Genomic DNA, 16,510 nt, shown 5'->3' with positions numbered 1-16,510 from the left:
AACTGGGCAGAAGAGAGAGAAAAAAAACAAAACTACAAAAAAAAAACAAAAAAACAACAACAACAATGAAATATGTAAGACCTATGAAATGATGAATATAAGAAAAGAAATCATGAACAAAATATCATATACCACGTTCGCACAAATAATACCTATACATACTTATACTACTTACAAGTACGACCATATTATTCCTGTGTTCAGATCTGTGCACTGGCTTCCTATGGCTCAGAGAACAGACTTTAAAACAGCTCTGCTCATTTATAAGTCTCTCCACGGTCTAGCACCAAAGTACATCTGTGACATGTTGGTCCCATATGAACCATCTCGGACCCTGAGAACTTCAGGGACTGGTCTTCTGCTGGTGCCCAGAGTCAGGGCTAAACAGGGTGAAGCTGTGTTTCAGTTCTACGCAGCTAAACTCTGGAACAGTCTTCCTGATGATGTGAGACAGGCCTCTACTCTGACAATGTTTAAGTCCAGGCTGAAAACGGCTGAAAGGTTTCTATCTGACCTCTTTTCTTTTATTTAGTTTTAATTGATTATTTATTATGTTTTAATTGTAATTGTGTGTTTTAACCTGTCTCTTTTCCATTTTTGTAAAGCACTGTGAATTGTCCTGTGTATGAATTGTGCTATACAAATAAATCTGCCTTGCCATTGAATAAACTGACTAGTCGCTTTTCCATTGACCCTCAAATTGGGCAAATATAACTTGCGCATAAAAATTTACCTAATGGAAAAACGACAATTTCGCCAAAAGTCTCATTTGTCGATTAAAATTTTTTGCGTTGGCAAGAGGTGGTTTTTCCAGGTGTAGTGCAAATGGTATATCACGTCAAACTGCAATGAAAGACCCCTTTTTCGCAACTAGAGTCAGGTGAATTAAAAAAACAGATGTTGATGTACGTTACAACAAGCGAAGAAGAAGAAACATCTCACGTATGTGTGGACACACCAGGAAACCTAATCCTTTTTTAATTTAGTACGAGATAGAGGGGTGATATATAATAATAATAATAATAATAATAATAATAATAATAATAATAATAATAATAATAATAATGAATGTATCTGTAAATCAACACCATATTTACATTCATTGCCATGTTTATGGAATGACTTCTCGTGTCATCTTGCAATAATAAATAAATCACCACATTTGTGATTTAATGGAAAAAACGACATTACGCACTTCTGGTTTTTTTTTTGACATGTAGTAAATATTGGTAAAGTTTAGCGCAGATGTCCAATGAAAAAGTGACTAATCTCTGGTATCAGCTTTCACCATCCCAACCTATTCATTCATATTCAGCACAGACTAATGTTTTCCTGCTGTTAGAACAGTGTTTGAGTAGTTGCTTTTCCATTGGACATCTGCACAAAACTTCACCGATATTTATTAAATGTCGAAAAAACAGAAGTGTGTAATATCAGTTTTTCCATTAAATCACAAATGCGATGATTTATTTATTTATTTATTTATTATCATCACAAGATGACATGAGAAGTCATTCCATAAACATGGCAACGAACGTAAATACGGTGTCGATTTACAGTTTTATTCATTACTATTATATATTACCCCTTTATATCATACTAAATTAAAAAATGATTGGGTTTCCTGGTGTGTCCACACATACTGCAACATGTTTCCTCTTTGCTTGTTGTAACGTCCGTCAACATCGGGTTTTTTTTTAATTCACCTGACTCTAGTTGTAAAAAAAGGCCTTTCCATTGCAGTTTGATGTGATAAACCATTTGCGCTACATCTGAAAAGCCACCTCTTGCCAGCGCAAAAACTTTTAATCAAAAAATGAGACTTTTGGCAGAATTGTCGTTTTACCATTAGGTAAAACTTTATGGGCAAGTTGTATTTGGGCAATTTGAGAGTCAGTGGAAAAGTGACTAGTGTCTGCTTCTTCTTGAAACTTAAAAAAAAAAACTAAACAAGTTTTTGAGGATGCAAAGCAGTCACTTTTATTATCAAACAATAAATTACATGGTCAAAACATGCACAAGCAAAAGACAAAGTAATGTTGAAACAGAACAGAACAGCTGCTTTGACACTTTGAACAGCATTTTAGACAAATCCAAGAAAAGTCCTGAGATCCTTGATGCTGCTTTGCCAGGTGGTGAGACATGTTTCATCGATGTCCATGGATGTGGAATATGTTGAAATGTGAGAACTATGCAGGAAGGTGCCCGAAACTTACAGTGTTCATTTGTGTCGATAGCTGATGGTAACCTCAGTTCATACACCCATAGCAGGCAGGGTTGATACAGATTTCACAACCACGCATAGGAGTGGCGGCAACAACTGGAAAGTGCAAGAAAACAGGAAACATAAATATTCATCTGACCTAAAATGTTAAGTTTGCCACCCCAGGGCCTGCTTTTCAGTTCTGTAAAATACTGTTAATGATAATGGGCTCCGTATCAGTAGAGCGACAAGTGTGTGGTCTATCTCTAATGAGTTTAAAGGTCCCCAGAGATGATTTGATTAGCTTTTATAAGTCTCTTGTCGGGCGTTAATATCCCAGAGCCTCTTTATGGTGCCGCCACTGCAGGATGTGTTAAATACAGTAGATAAACAGTGAAGTCTAGGAACTCACAGGAGCAAACTGAACGACACCTGAGCCTGTTCAGTGAAGCAGGAAGTAATGAACATGTAGATTAGCAGACGCCTCTGAGGACATAGATAGGATTGTTGTTAACTGGATGAACAGTTACTATAGGCTGAATTTCATTTTTTTTGTACACATGCAGAAATATTTTTATGTTCATTGGGAGGAATTGACTAGTGAAACTTTACTGTTAATTTAGTTTTAATGTTACTTTTTCAGCCATTGAGACTTAATTTATAGAAGCTGAAACAGTACAAAGGAATTCTCGACAAACATAATGTGCAGAACAGTTTTCTTTCAAAATGAGCACATTAATTAAGCTGACTGTACCTTCAGTTTCATTTTCACTTGTGTTGCATTGTTTGTTTTATTAATGAATTTTATTCAAATTTAATGAGATAATTTTTGTACTACTTCTGAAAGCAGAGCCATTACTGCTCACTAAATAGGTTTGTTCCTTGTTGTGCATCCAAACTCCAGAACTTCTCTTAAGCATTTCCCTTCAAGTCTTTTCCATAACAAAGGGAACATCTGCCAAATCTATTTTCGGATGAGCTGCATGCATAATATCTCATAATGATGCAGGAAATGAAGAAAGTCTTTAAACACCAAAACCAACTTTATTTTACAAACAGCTATTGCTTTACCAAGGACTTCCATGTCCTGTGTCCAACAGCAGTTAAATTAGATAGATTAGCCTCATGGGGTGGGCTTTGGTGATGTAGCGTTACTGTTTAAAACAGCTGGTAGAGCACTAAAATAACTGAATATAGGTCTGAAAACACCTTTCCTGCTTGAGTGTAAACATCGGGAAGATGATTTGGAAAATTAATTAGGCATTCTGCAACAATCTAGCTGCACATTTAGGATTCATTTACATCTTCAGTGGGTCTTACTGGTCTTGTGTCTGACAACCATAATCTGAAAATACTGAGAATTATTGTTGGTTTCAGTCAGTTTTATGGATGTGTTTACTGCATGTACATTTGTCTCATCTCACACTGTATTCTTCTACCAAAATGAAAGGTAAAAGGTGCATTGAATTAATGTTTCATTGCATGACTCCATTCATGCAGCCCCCTGTGTGGTGATCTATTTGGACACATGTAGCACTTCCCCATTTACACATAAAGGAGACTTTCAAGAGGAACATTGTAATATTATACCAAGTAAATAGACTTCACCAGGTGCTTCCATATTATTCAGCCTTACCTAGTTTGTAGAGAACCTGGTCTCTCTCCCTTCCTTGGCAGACTGGATGGAAAACCAGTGGCAGGAGTGGATTGGCACAAACGGATGCAGCTCTGGTCTCAGCCAGGTGAGGACTGATGTGGTCGTCCATGTTCATGAGCTCCTTCAGCTGTTTCACTGCTTCTAAGGGGAAGCTTCTGTCTCCGACCTGAAAACAGCAAGACAGACTTTAGAAGAAAAGGCCAAACAGGAACAACTCAAATCTTCTGATGCAGGGCTTTCGGAGTGACTACACTGCAATGTGCTGAAAAGACAACTTCATGGGAAGCAATAGTCAGTGTGTGGTCTCAAACTTGAACTGAACGACAAACTCACAGTGCACATGGGAACAGCTTGCCTTTGGGACTTTCTTCCAGATCTATTTAAAAATATGGTTTGGTGGCCAAATCAGCAGAAAAGATAAAAAGCATCCGGTTTCTTATTTCCTCCATTAATTTTCCAAACTGCTTAGTCCTATGAAGGTCATGGGGGTGGACGAATCACCAGTTAATCATCAAAATATATAGATGAACAACCACTCACACACTCAGACTCACATGAAATTTAGATTGACCAGTTAACATTTTTAAAAAAAATATATATAAAAAAAAAAAAAGAAATGTTTTTAGACAGAAGACTCAGTGTAAAAGTCCAAATTGTTTTGAGGCTGTTTGTTTGCTCTACCCTCCTTCAAGCTATTGCATCCAGAAGCTTACTGAATTCTGCAAGTTACATGCAGGAGGATGACGTGAGATTTATACATATGTATTTGATTTGTCAATCATTTGTGTTGATGCATGTTTTATGAATGTAAATTGATTTTTGCTAGGGCAAATGTAAATAGTCATAATAGTTTGATGTTTATTTAATAAAATTTAGAAGAATATGCGAGAAAAAAAATCCACGAGTACAGTAAAGAATAATTTACTTAATCCCTTAAAGACTTAAACAGTCATAGGTGATCAGAAACATCTACTGATCTAAAATGTCCAACTTTTGCACCACTCATCCCATCAATACATTTAATTCATGTAAAATTTAGTGTCTCAGCTTTTCAGTTACATCAGATAAGACCCATTTAGATGTTCAGATGCTCCGTAGTCAATATGGAAACAATCATCAGCATTGATTCACCAATATAAACTTTGTAGCTGGACAAAGGGCAGTGGTTGTACACACACTTGTTTCTACATTCAGATAATTATACATTTTGTTGATTGTTTCCTTCAGTTTTATCTGTTCTATATATTGAAAGTTTTGAAGTTAGTTTAAGTTTTAAGGAGCATCTACATCATTAGTAAAACATTTCCTTTTCACTGAAAAATACATAGAATAAAATAATTAGCAACAAATCAGAGGAAAGATTAAATGTGGAGGATAATTCACTCAAAAGTCACCACAAACAGTTGAAGGTGTGTAAGGCCTAAACGTATTAAACTGTACTGATACCTAAACTTACAATAAGTCTCCGGTTATTTTTTGGAAATGAAACCTGACTTCCTGTTTAACCCATTTATCCAAGACAGTATCCTGAACATACAGACTATATTTTTCATAGTGCCACCTTAAAGCCTTTGTTCTAACATTAAGCGTCAACAAGACCCACTTGTTTACTCTGTGTTATATGTCTTGATTTGTTTTTACTGTGTTAATGTTTTTAGTTTTTATGTTTTATTGTGATTGATTTTATATCTGTACAGCAATTTGATTGAAAATGATGAAAATGATGTTTTTGATTGATTTACAAATAAATTATTATTATTATTATTATTATTATTATTATTATTATTATTATTATTATTATTATTATTATTATTATTATTATTATTATTATTAACTGCCAAGGACATATTTTGGGCAAATTGTGATATCTGTAACTTTACTCTAACGCAGCTGCTTCATTTGCTACATCCTGAAAAAAATGACTTATGCAGTTATGCCATGGGGCTAATGATATGGAGTTACCTAAAGGGTCACTTTAGCTGCAGCTCTTCCTTGGAAAAAAAAAAAAAGGCGATCTAGATGTGGCCTTGCAGGCTACACAGCCCATGATAGTACAACACACCTCTACTCTTGCCACTCTTTCCAACTCTACCCATGTGCAAATCTGACCATTTTGACAGTTCCTTCTGTTGCAGACACCTCCTGAAACTACTGTGAGAACTTGCTGCAGGTTGCAGTTGTTTGTTGTTGCAAATGGCAGTTGTTCCACACACTTGTTTTTACATTCAGTTAATGACATATTTTGTTGATTGTTTGCTTCAGTTTTGTCTGTTCTGAGACTAAGTTTTGAAGATACTTTCAGCTTTAATGAGAATCTACATTGTCAGTAAGACACTTGCTTTTCACTGAAGAGTGCAGAGGATAAAATATTTAGTGATAACTCATTTGGGAAAGGTTAGTGGAGGACAATTCATTTGAAAGTCGCCACAAACAGTTGAAGGTCTGTAAGGCCTAACTGGTGTCAAGTATTTTGATGCCTAAAGTTAATATAATAAGTCTGTGGTTATCTTTAGGACATGAAATCTGACGTCCTGTTTAACCCATTTATCCAAAACATTATCCTGAACATGCAGACTATATATTTTTCTTAGTGCCACCTCAAACCCTTGGTTCTAACATTGTAAAATGCCATATCATAAGTCATATTTTTGAGCAAATTGTGATATCTGTGTAACTTTACTTTCTTAACCCTGCTGCTTCATTATGCATCACTGACTATGACCTGAAAAAAATATGACTTATGCAGTTATGCCATGGGGCTAATGATATGGAGTTACCTAAAGGGTCACTTTAGCTGCAGCTCTTCCTGGAAAAGGGGCCTAGATGTGGCCTTGCAGACTACACAGCCCATGATAGTACAACACACCTCCACTCTGACCAGTCTTTCCAACACTACTCATGTGTAAATCTGACCATTTTGAGGGTTCCCTCTGTAGCAGACACCTCCTGAAACTACTGTGAGAACTTGCTGCAGGTTGGAGTTGGTTGTTGTTGCATGTTTATGGTCAAAACCAGACTGTGCTCAATAGATACACACATACAAAGAATGCACGTAATCTTTTGTTTTCGCCACAAAATGCTGTTAGATATTAAACCAAACAAAGAGTGGAGATGGGATATAAACATAGAAATTAAAGATGCATTTAAAAAGAAGTAGAATAAAGAGGAAAGAGCCAAAACTCACCCTGACGTACACCCCTTGAGCTCCACTGCACACACAGAGAACCACAACCAGGAGAACACCGCACACTTTCATCTTCAGATGATGTTTGAAGTCTCTCAGTTTTGAGTTGACTGCTTCGTTTGTGACAGCTGCATATCAGCTCTGCCTTTTATAGGGTATCTGGACAGGTTAGTGCACCCACCCAGCCCCTAGGAGGGTGGGCACAGTGGAAGTACAGGAGGGGGGTGTGGTGGGTGGGTACAGGTGAGTTACCACCCCACACAAACAGGCACATGCAAACACATGCCGGGTAAAAATTATAAAATAAAACCACAACAAATACACTTTTAAAAGTTTTAATAGTTTTACAATACTCCTATATCATCAGGTTTGGAAACCACTGGTTTAGTGAATGATTTACTGTTAAATCCAACTGACAGGATGAGGGGACTTAAAGTGGGAGAAGGTGAAGATAAACAAAGAATAAGTGCTTTAGATCCTCTTTTTTTGGTTTATAACCCACTATTGTCTTAATTTGTTTATAACCTCTGTCTGTCTCTGTTGTTCCTTCCGTCACTACAATGCTTCACTGTTGACTTTAGGTTTTAGACTAACACACCCACTGCCTTGGTGTCATCTAATAAATCTCGTCCTGGGGCTTTCTCCCACAGGTATCCATCACAGACCTGTCAGATAAGGACAAGGCTGTACGTAAGCAGCAGAGAAACATGGGTACGTTGTTTAAACAGCCACGATGCAGTATTCGCAAATGATGATGATATCAGAATAAATGGCAACTTTTTAATTTTTTGATTCCATAGATAAAAGTTCCCATGCTGCCACAGCACCACACTGCCACATTTCAATGCAGTTCAACCCCATTCTATCATACTCCCCTCCTCAGTGCACCACTAAACAGATCAGACAGAGACAGCATGATGTAAACCATTATTCTCTATTTTTATTGAAGCTCAGAGGAGAATATCACAAGTTATCACAATGGTTTATGAACCAATACCTTACATAAATAGTTTTCTCAATTCAGAACCTGTGCAAATAATCCTTGAAAGTATAGCCTTGAAGCTTCTGACAGTGAGAGCAGGATGGAAATGACATAAAAATTGTTCTTGGAGTCGACCTGGTGATGCACACCACATATTAACAAACAACTTAAATACACTTTAACACCAGTTTAACTGCTCCATACAAGTTAATTTGATCCTATTAACTGATTTGACGTATCCCAGAATCCTCTCTCATCTATTCCTTTAATTGTGTGTGAACAATTATAGCCAAGGGATTGCAGTTTGTTGGTTTAAAATATTATCAGAATAAAAATGTTCATGTCAGAAATAATATGTTTTTTGCTCAGGTATTTTTTGCAACATAAAATTATTTTATGACATTTATCATTACTGACTTGTAGTTCAGCTCTCTGTGAGAAATGAAACACCTGAATTCAAAGTGTCACAAAACATTTGTCCTTATAGTGCATATCATATCTTACACCATTTTCCATTCAGTTGTAATAAAATGATTTTACCTCAGCATGACATAAACCATTATTCTCTATTTTTATTGAAGCTCAGAGGAGAGTACCATAAGTCATCCCAGTGGTTTATGAATCATTCTTTCCAATTCTACCCATGTGTAAAGCTGACCATTTTGAGGATTCCTTCTGTAGCAGACACCTCCTGAAACCACTGTGAGAACTTACAGCAGGTTGGAGTTGTTTACTGTGGTCAAGCCAGCTGCTAGTGTTTTTCATGTGCGCTATTTATTTGATAACTGAACCGAAAGGAGTGACTGTCCCTTCCAGGCAACAGAGGTAAGTTGACTAAAATGGTTTTAAGGCTATTTTGAACATGAAATAAAATCTTTTTCCTCCATAAGTACCTCATTAATCTTCACAGACCACTACCACAAACACTATGAACCACTTTTACTGTGTACTTTTTCAGTAATCATACTCCAAAAACCATTCCAGGCTACAAAAATGTTTTCATCTGAAATAGGGCTTAAGACTAAATTCAGTGATGAATAAAATTAATTTTTCCAATAAGTGCTTCATGAATCTGGCATATTTGGTAGTAGTACTTCATATACTATTAGCACAAACACTATGAACTACTTTTACGGTGCACTTTTGGAGTAATTATACTCCAAAATCCCTTCCAGGCAACAAAAGTGTGTTTTTTCACCTGAAATAGTGTAAAAGACTAAATTCAGTGATGAATAAAATTAATTTTTCCAATAAATACCTCATGAATCTGGCATATTTGGTAGTCATACTTCATATACTATTAGCATAAATACTATGAACTACTTTTACTATGTACTTTTGGAGTAATCGTGCTCCAAAAACCCTTCCAGGCTACGAAAGTGTGTTTTTTCACCTTAAACAGTGTAAAAGACTAAATTCAGTGATGAATAAAATTAATTTTTCCAATAAGTACCTCATGAATCTGGCATATTTGGTAGTCGTACTTCATATACTATTAGCACAAACACTATGACCTACTTTTACTGTGTACTTTTGGAGTAATTGTACCCCAAAATCCCTTCCAGGCTACAAAAGTGTGTTTTTTCACCTGAAATAGTCTAAAATACTAAATTCAGTGATGAATAAAATTAATTTTTCCAATAAATACCTCATGAATCTGGTACATTTGATAGTAGTACTTCATATACTATTAGCACAAACATTATGAACTACTTTTACAGTGTACTTTTGGAGTAATCGTGCTCCCAAAACCCTTCCAGATACAAAAGTGTTTTCATCTGAAATAGGGCTTAAGACTAAATTCACTGATAAAATATTTTTTTTCCAACAAGCACCTCATGAATCTGGTATATTTGGTATTAGTATTTCATGTATTATCAGCACTAACACTATGAACTACTTTTACTGTGTGCTTTAGGTGTAATCATACTCCCAAAAACCCTTCCAGGCTACAAAAGTGTTTTCATCTGAAACAGGGCTTAAGACTAAATTCACTAATGAATAAAATATTTTTTTCTAATAAGTACCTCATGAATTTGGCATATTTGGTTGTAGTACTTCATGTATTATCAGCACAAACACTATGAACTACTTTTACAGTGTGCTTTAGGTGTAATCATACTCCAAAAACCCTTCCAGGCCACAAGAAGCTACTTTTGGAGTATAATTACTCTAAAAGTAGTCAGTAAAAGTAGTTCATGATGTTTGTGCAGATAATATTTGAAGTACTAATCCCAAATGTACCAGATTCATGAGGTACTATTGGAAAAATTTATTTTATTCATCATTGAATTTAGTCTCAAACACTATTTCAGACGAAAGCACTTGTAACCTGGGTCACGCCTCACAAGCATACAGTTAATGGGCGGGCCCTCACCGCTCACTCACTCCTTACAGTACGTGTATGATAAGCCTACACAATGACATATTCCAAAAATGCCATGAAACTGATGTCTAAGTATTGTTTTTCACAATCACACACCCTGTATTATAAGATGACAGTTGACTTACAGTGATTCCTTCCATTTCTTCTGACCTGGTAGCAGACACAGTTTCATTGCTTGTTGTTGTCTCTGTGTTTGTTGCTGCTGTGGCTGCGTGGACTTCCCATTCCCACAATGCACTTGGTGACAAAATTTCCGAAAAGGCTTGAGTAACTTATGAGATCGGTATTAGTGATGGGACTTTCGGCTCTTTGAAGGGAGCCATTCAATCAGGAGCCGTTCACTGAAAAGAGCAGTTCAAAAGAGTGGCTCTGTTATGTTTTTTGCATTATTTTGAAACACCAATGTTTTAATGACTAAATAGGTTACATGTAATGATTGACATTACATTTTAAAGATGTTTAATTGGCGTGGCAGTAAATATTATCTTACCGTAAAAAAGAATAGTTAGTTAAAATGTGTGGGCTAAACACATGACATGAGAGGTGACATTAGGCAAATGCTGGAATTTGACCAAAAACATCACGGTACATTACGTGGACTAGTCTGTAGCCTAAAAATGAAGAAGAAAATAAAACATTTTCTTATGAAATAACATTTTATTCTCCTCAAAACAAGAACAATAAAAGCGTGCACAATCATTGTCACTTTCAATTGTAGAATTTGTATCATCTGTGACTGTGACATTTGGCCTGAGCTGTTCCACAAGTACAGTTGGGTGCTGAGTTTTCAAATGGCGGTGCAAATTATTCGTTGACCCAGACTTGAAAGATATATATTTTTTGCAAATATTGCAAGTTGATGCCCATCTTTTCTTTCTGAAAAGTGCATCCAAATACTACCCCTTTTTCTTTGGCTCATTACTCACAGGTGCTTACTCACTCACTCTCAAACTTTTCTCCAGTTTCGACCAGTCTTCCAGCTCCGCCTCCTCGAGTATGCTCACCTCACGCTTCAAACAGCTGTTTTTTTGCTAAGTTCTTGCCATGAGACATGTGCAGTGCACAAACACTCGTTTTTTTCTGCTCGAACATTCTCCTCCTGCCCAATGCCTCCCCAGTGACACTAAATTGACAGGCAATCAGACACTCCCTCCTTAATAAAAAAAAAATGAACGGCTCTTTACAAAGACTCGGTTCCCATCGTTCATCTCAAAGAGCCGTTCAAAAGATTCAATTTGTTCGTGAATGTCACATCACTAATCGGTATGTGAATGAACGGACAGCTTGTAATGGAGTCATCTTCAAAGTTGTTCACTGTGAGGGAAGTGATTTAGGTCTGTAAGCACTTAAAGACTAATGGATTAGTGATAATAAGGCTAGCACTGGGGTTTCACACATTTGAAGAAAAATTAGTGATGAAAGTCATGCGCTGCTTTAACTTTGTGTAGACTTTCCCCATTCATGAAACACTTAGATAATCTTGTCATTATTGCAAAGGCCTGGGTGATTTGACCAAAGGATCACACACTGTTGTACATAAACTTGGAAAACTATATTTTTACCTCTTCTCATGAAACGATTGTGACAAAGTGACTTATTCTTGTTAGACAAAGTGTACCTGCGACCTGATGTGTAGAAACAGGAATAAGTGAACAGAGGAATGTGTCTGAAAACAAAATTTTTCCAACTTCATGGGCAACAGTGTATATGACAATATTTTGAGGTAGAATCGTGATTCTGTAACAATTTTTTTTACCGCTTAAAAAACGTAGGCAAGATACAACCAAAATTTAACAAATTTTCTTTGGCGTCTATCAGCTAAGGCTGCATGTAAAGGCTTTTTGTTGTTATTTATTCTCTCAAACAAAGAAAAGAAAATAACATCCAGCAAACTGAATTCTAAACTTTTCATTTTATTGTGCTTTAAACTGTCTGCTGCCAGTACTTGCCATTGTTACAGCTGGAACACACTATCCATCTGATGTGGGCTTTGCATCAGTCACAAATCTGTCCATCTTTGTACACTGTACACTTCCTGTCTTTTCCCTTTTTCCCTTTTTCTTTTTAAGTTGCTGTCTTTTTATGGGTTTTGCTCTGCCTCTGTTTGTCCATCTGCAAAAAAGGGATCATGGTGGGAACACAGTGCATTACATTTTGGTTCCATTTAATTTATTTCTGAGGTTCAACCATATGATATAGTGCTCGGTCTCTAAAACTTTCAAAAGTGTACTTGCTATGATTTCATTTTATGCTGTTTTACTGCAGGGGTGTCCAATCCTGGTCCTTGAGAACCACTATCCTGCATGTTTTAGATGTATCCTTCATTCATCACACCTGATTCAAATGATAAGCCCATCATCAAGCTCTGCAGAAACCTGATAACAACTGTCAGGTGTGCTGGAAGAGGGAAACATCTAAAACATGCAGGATAGTAGCTTTCGGACTAGGATTGGACACCCCTGTTTTACCAGTATGTGTTTGCATGTGCCTGTTTGTGTGGGGTGGTGACACAGCTGCACATTCCCCCCCTCCTGTAGTACCACTGTGCCCACCCCCCCTAGGGGCTGGGTCTGTGCACTAACCTGTCCTGATATCCTATACAAGGCAGAGTTGATATGCATTCCTCACAACTGAAGCAGTTAACTCAAACTGAGAGACTTCAAGCATCATCTGAAGATGAAAGTGTGCAGCGTTCTCCTCGTTGTGGTTCTCTATGTGTGCAGTGGAGCTCTAGGGGTGTACGTCAAGGTGAGTTTTGGTTCTTCCCTCTTTATTCTACTGCTTTTTCCAGAGTCACTGCATTTTTATAGTCTCTGTTGTTGAGAAGAAAAGAAGTTGTTGTGGAGAAAAAAAAAGATTATGTGCAATCTTTGTATGTATCTACAAAACATTCTGGTTTTGACCATAAACATGCAACAACAAACAACTCCAACCTGCAGCAAGTTCTCACAGTAGTTTGAGGAGGTTTCTGCTACAGAAGGAGCCCTCAAAATGGTCAGATTTACACATGGGTAGAGTTGGAAAGAATGGTCAGAGTGGAGGTGTGTTGTGCTATCATGGGCTGTGTAGTCTGCAAGGCCACATCTAGCCCCCCCACTTTAGCTGCTGCTAAAGTGGCTCTTTAGGTAACTCCATAGACTTGGCTTCATGGCATAACTGCCTAAGTGTGTGTGTGTGTGTGTGTGTGTGTGTGTGTGTGTGTGTGTGTGTGTGTGTTTTTTTAAATCAGGACATGGTAAATGAAGCAACAGTGCTAGTGAAGTTGTGCAGATATCACAATTATGTCAAAAATGTGCTTTGGGCAATTATGCTATGAGGCTAATGCTATGGCACTCTACAATGGTAGAACAAAGGCTTTGAGGTGGTGCTGAAAAATACAAAGATGTTAAGTAGGCAAGCGTGTCTTCCTGGTTCTAGGTCCCAAAAAAAGCACCAAACTTTCCCTTCTTGATAATGCTGGTTTACTATATTTGTGTTGTGTTCCATGCTGTGTTAATCACTCCAAGATGCGCCCAGAACTCTGCTTCCATCACTTTCTTGTTGAGAAAACAGGTGGCTGCAACTCATTAGGTGGACAGGCCAAACACCTACTAACTGGAGTGTCATTTGAGGTTCAGGTTTACTGTGTGGTGAACTAACTGGTGACCTAGATTTGAGCAGTAAAATACAGTGGTCCTTTCAGCAAGTAGTCAGTGGGAGATGGTACTTATTGCAGTGAATTCTTACAGAATTTTTTGCGGGGGTGCTTTTTACCTGTGCTTCTGCTGAATTTGTTGCTAAACATGCTTTTAAATAGTCTATTTATAAAAAATAATCAAAAATACACTTGGAAGAAATTCAAGGGCAAACTGCTCATGTGCACAGAGTTTGCCATTCAGTTCAAGTTTGAGGTGACACAACAACCATTGCTCCCCATGAAGTTGTTTCTTCAAAACGCCTGCATCAGATGATCTGAACTGTTCCTGTTTTGCCTTCAGGTCGGACACAGAAGCTTCCCCTTAGAAGCAGTGAAACAACTGAAGGAGCTCATGAAAAGCAACAACAACAATGTTCCATCTGTATGTGCCAGTCCCCTCCTGCCACTGGTTTTCTATCCAGTTTGCAAAGGAAAGCATACAGCCTGGGTTTTCCACCAACTAGGTAAGGCTGAATAACATGGAAGCATGTGGTGAAGTTCAGTTAATCTTATTAATGATGATAATTTCCTCTTGAAAGTCCCCTTTGTGTGTTTTCTGATCTACACATTAATGGGGAAAGTGCAACTCATGTCACTGCACAGGGGTCTGCAGGAATAGTCCTGCAATGAAGCATTAATTTAATAAAACCTTTACCTCTCTTCTGATATGGAGCCCATTAACAATATTTTACAGAACAGAAAAGCAGGCGCTGGTGTGGTGCACCTAATAATAGTTTAGGTTGGATGAATATTTGTTTACTTTTTTACTTTCCAGTTAAAGCCATCACTCCTATCAGTCATTGTGAAATGTGCAAGATCCCAGCCTGCACTGGATGTCTGCACTGAGGCTGCCATTGACACAAAGGAACATCACGAGTTTCAGTCACCTTGCTCCATAGTGCTCACATTTCAACATGTTTGCATCCATGGATGTCTCTGAAACATGCAGCACCAAGGATCTCAGGGCTTTTCTTGCATGTTTTTTTTTTTCTAAAATGCTGTTCAGTATCAAAACAGCTGTTCTGTAGTGTTTCAGTGTTGCTTTGACTATGTTGCTGGTTTGATAATAAAATGCGTGACTGCTTTGTATCCTCAAAATCTTGTGTGTGGGTGTTCTTCTTTTTTGCCCTCAAAAATAAGTGTGCACACATACTGTTCTAACAGCAGGGACACATGCTGACGACATTACAGGTACATCTAAAAAATTTGAAATTCATGGTCTACTGGGTTTTCTGAGGTCAAGGCAGCAGTCTACTAGGACACTTTAGAGAACTTGATGCTTCCTTCTGCTGGTAAGTTTTATGGAGATGCTGACTTAATTTTCCAGCAGGACTTGGCACCTGCCCACTCTGCCAAAGGCACTGAAAGATGGTTCAATGACCATGATGTTACTATGACTGATTGGCCAGACAACTCACCTGACTTGAACCCCCCCACCCATAAAGAATCTATGGAGTATTGTCAAGAAGATGAGACCCCAGATCCAACAATGCAGATGACCTGAAGGACACTATCAAAGCAACCTAGGCTTCATTCCACCTGAGCAGTGCCACAGGCTGATCACCTCTGTCATGACACATTGATGTAATAATTCATGTAAAAGGAGAACAAAGTACTGAGTTCATAGAAATGAACATACTTCTCAGAAGCCTGACATTTGTTTAAAATATCCTTTTATTGATTTTGTGCAATATTCTAATTTTCTGAGGCACTTTTAATTTTATTGTGCTTTAAACTGTCTGCTGCCAGTACTTGCCATTGTTACAGCTGGAACACACTCTCACACTCTCTGATGCTTTGTATCAGTCACAAATCGGTCCATATTTGTACATTGCACACTTCCTGTCTCTTTTTTTTCCCCTCTAAGTTGTCTTATGAGTTTTGCTCTGCCTCTGTTTGTCCATCTGCAAAAAAGGGATCATGGTGGGAACAGTGCATTTCATTTTGGTTCCATTTCATTTATTTCTGAGGTTCAACCATATGATATAGTACTCGGTCTCTAAAACTTTCAAAAGTGTACTTATGATTTTATTTTATATTTTACTGCAGGGGTGTCCAATCCTGGTCCTTAAGAACCACTATCCTACATGTTTTAGATGTATCCTTCATTCATCACACCTGATTCAAATGATAAGCCCATCATCAAGCTCTGCAGAAGCCTGATAACTGTCAGGTGTGCTGGAAGAGGGAAACATCTAAAACATGCAGGATAGTAGCTTTCGGACCAGGATTGGACACCCATGTTTTACCAGTATGTGTTTGCATGTGCCTGTTTGTGTGGAGTGGTGACACAGCTGCACCTCCCCCCCCCTCCTGTAGTACCACTGTGCCCACCCCCCTAGGGGCTGGGTCTGTGCACTAACCTGTCCTGATACCCTATACAAGGCAGAGCTGATATGCATCTCTCACAATTGAAGCAGTC

General features: G+C 37.7%; 1 protein-coding gene across 2 annotated transcripts; it reads right to left on the bottom strand.

Annotated features, from left to right (window-relative positions):
• Positions 1–1,954: 1,954 nt before the first annotated feature.
• On the bottom strand, positions 1,955–7,152 carry LOC115420028 (guanylin-like). Of its 2 annotated transcripts, none has more exons than XM_030135175.1 (3): positions 7,045–7,152; positions 3,840–4,026; positions 1,955–2,320 (listed from the first exon to the last, which is right to left on the bottom strand). In XM_030135175.1, exons 1-3 carry the CDS (start codon positions 7,114–7,116, stop codon positions 2,250–2,252), a joined length of 330 nt encoding a protein of 109 aa, XP_029991035.1. In that variant the 5' UTR covers positions 7,117–7,152; the 3' UTR covers positions 1,955–2,249. The 2 variants fall into 2 exon arrangements, with proteins under 2 accessions (XP_029991035.1, XP_029991036.1); XM_030135176.1 differs by having other exon boundaries at positions 3,840–4,029; positions 7,048–7,149.
• Between the last annotated feature and the right edge of the window lie 9,358 nt (positions 7,153–16,510).

This window comes from Sphaeramia orbicularis, chromosome 5 (genome assembly GCF_902148855.1).
Source record: "Sphaeramia orbicularis chromosome 5, fSphaOr1.1, whole genome shotgun sequence".
NCBI lineage: Eukaryota > Metazoa > Chordata > Actinopteri > Kurtiformes > Apogonidae > Sphaeramia > Sphaeramia orbicularis.
This window is presented reverse-complemented; position numbering and strand designations above follow the sequence as displayed.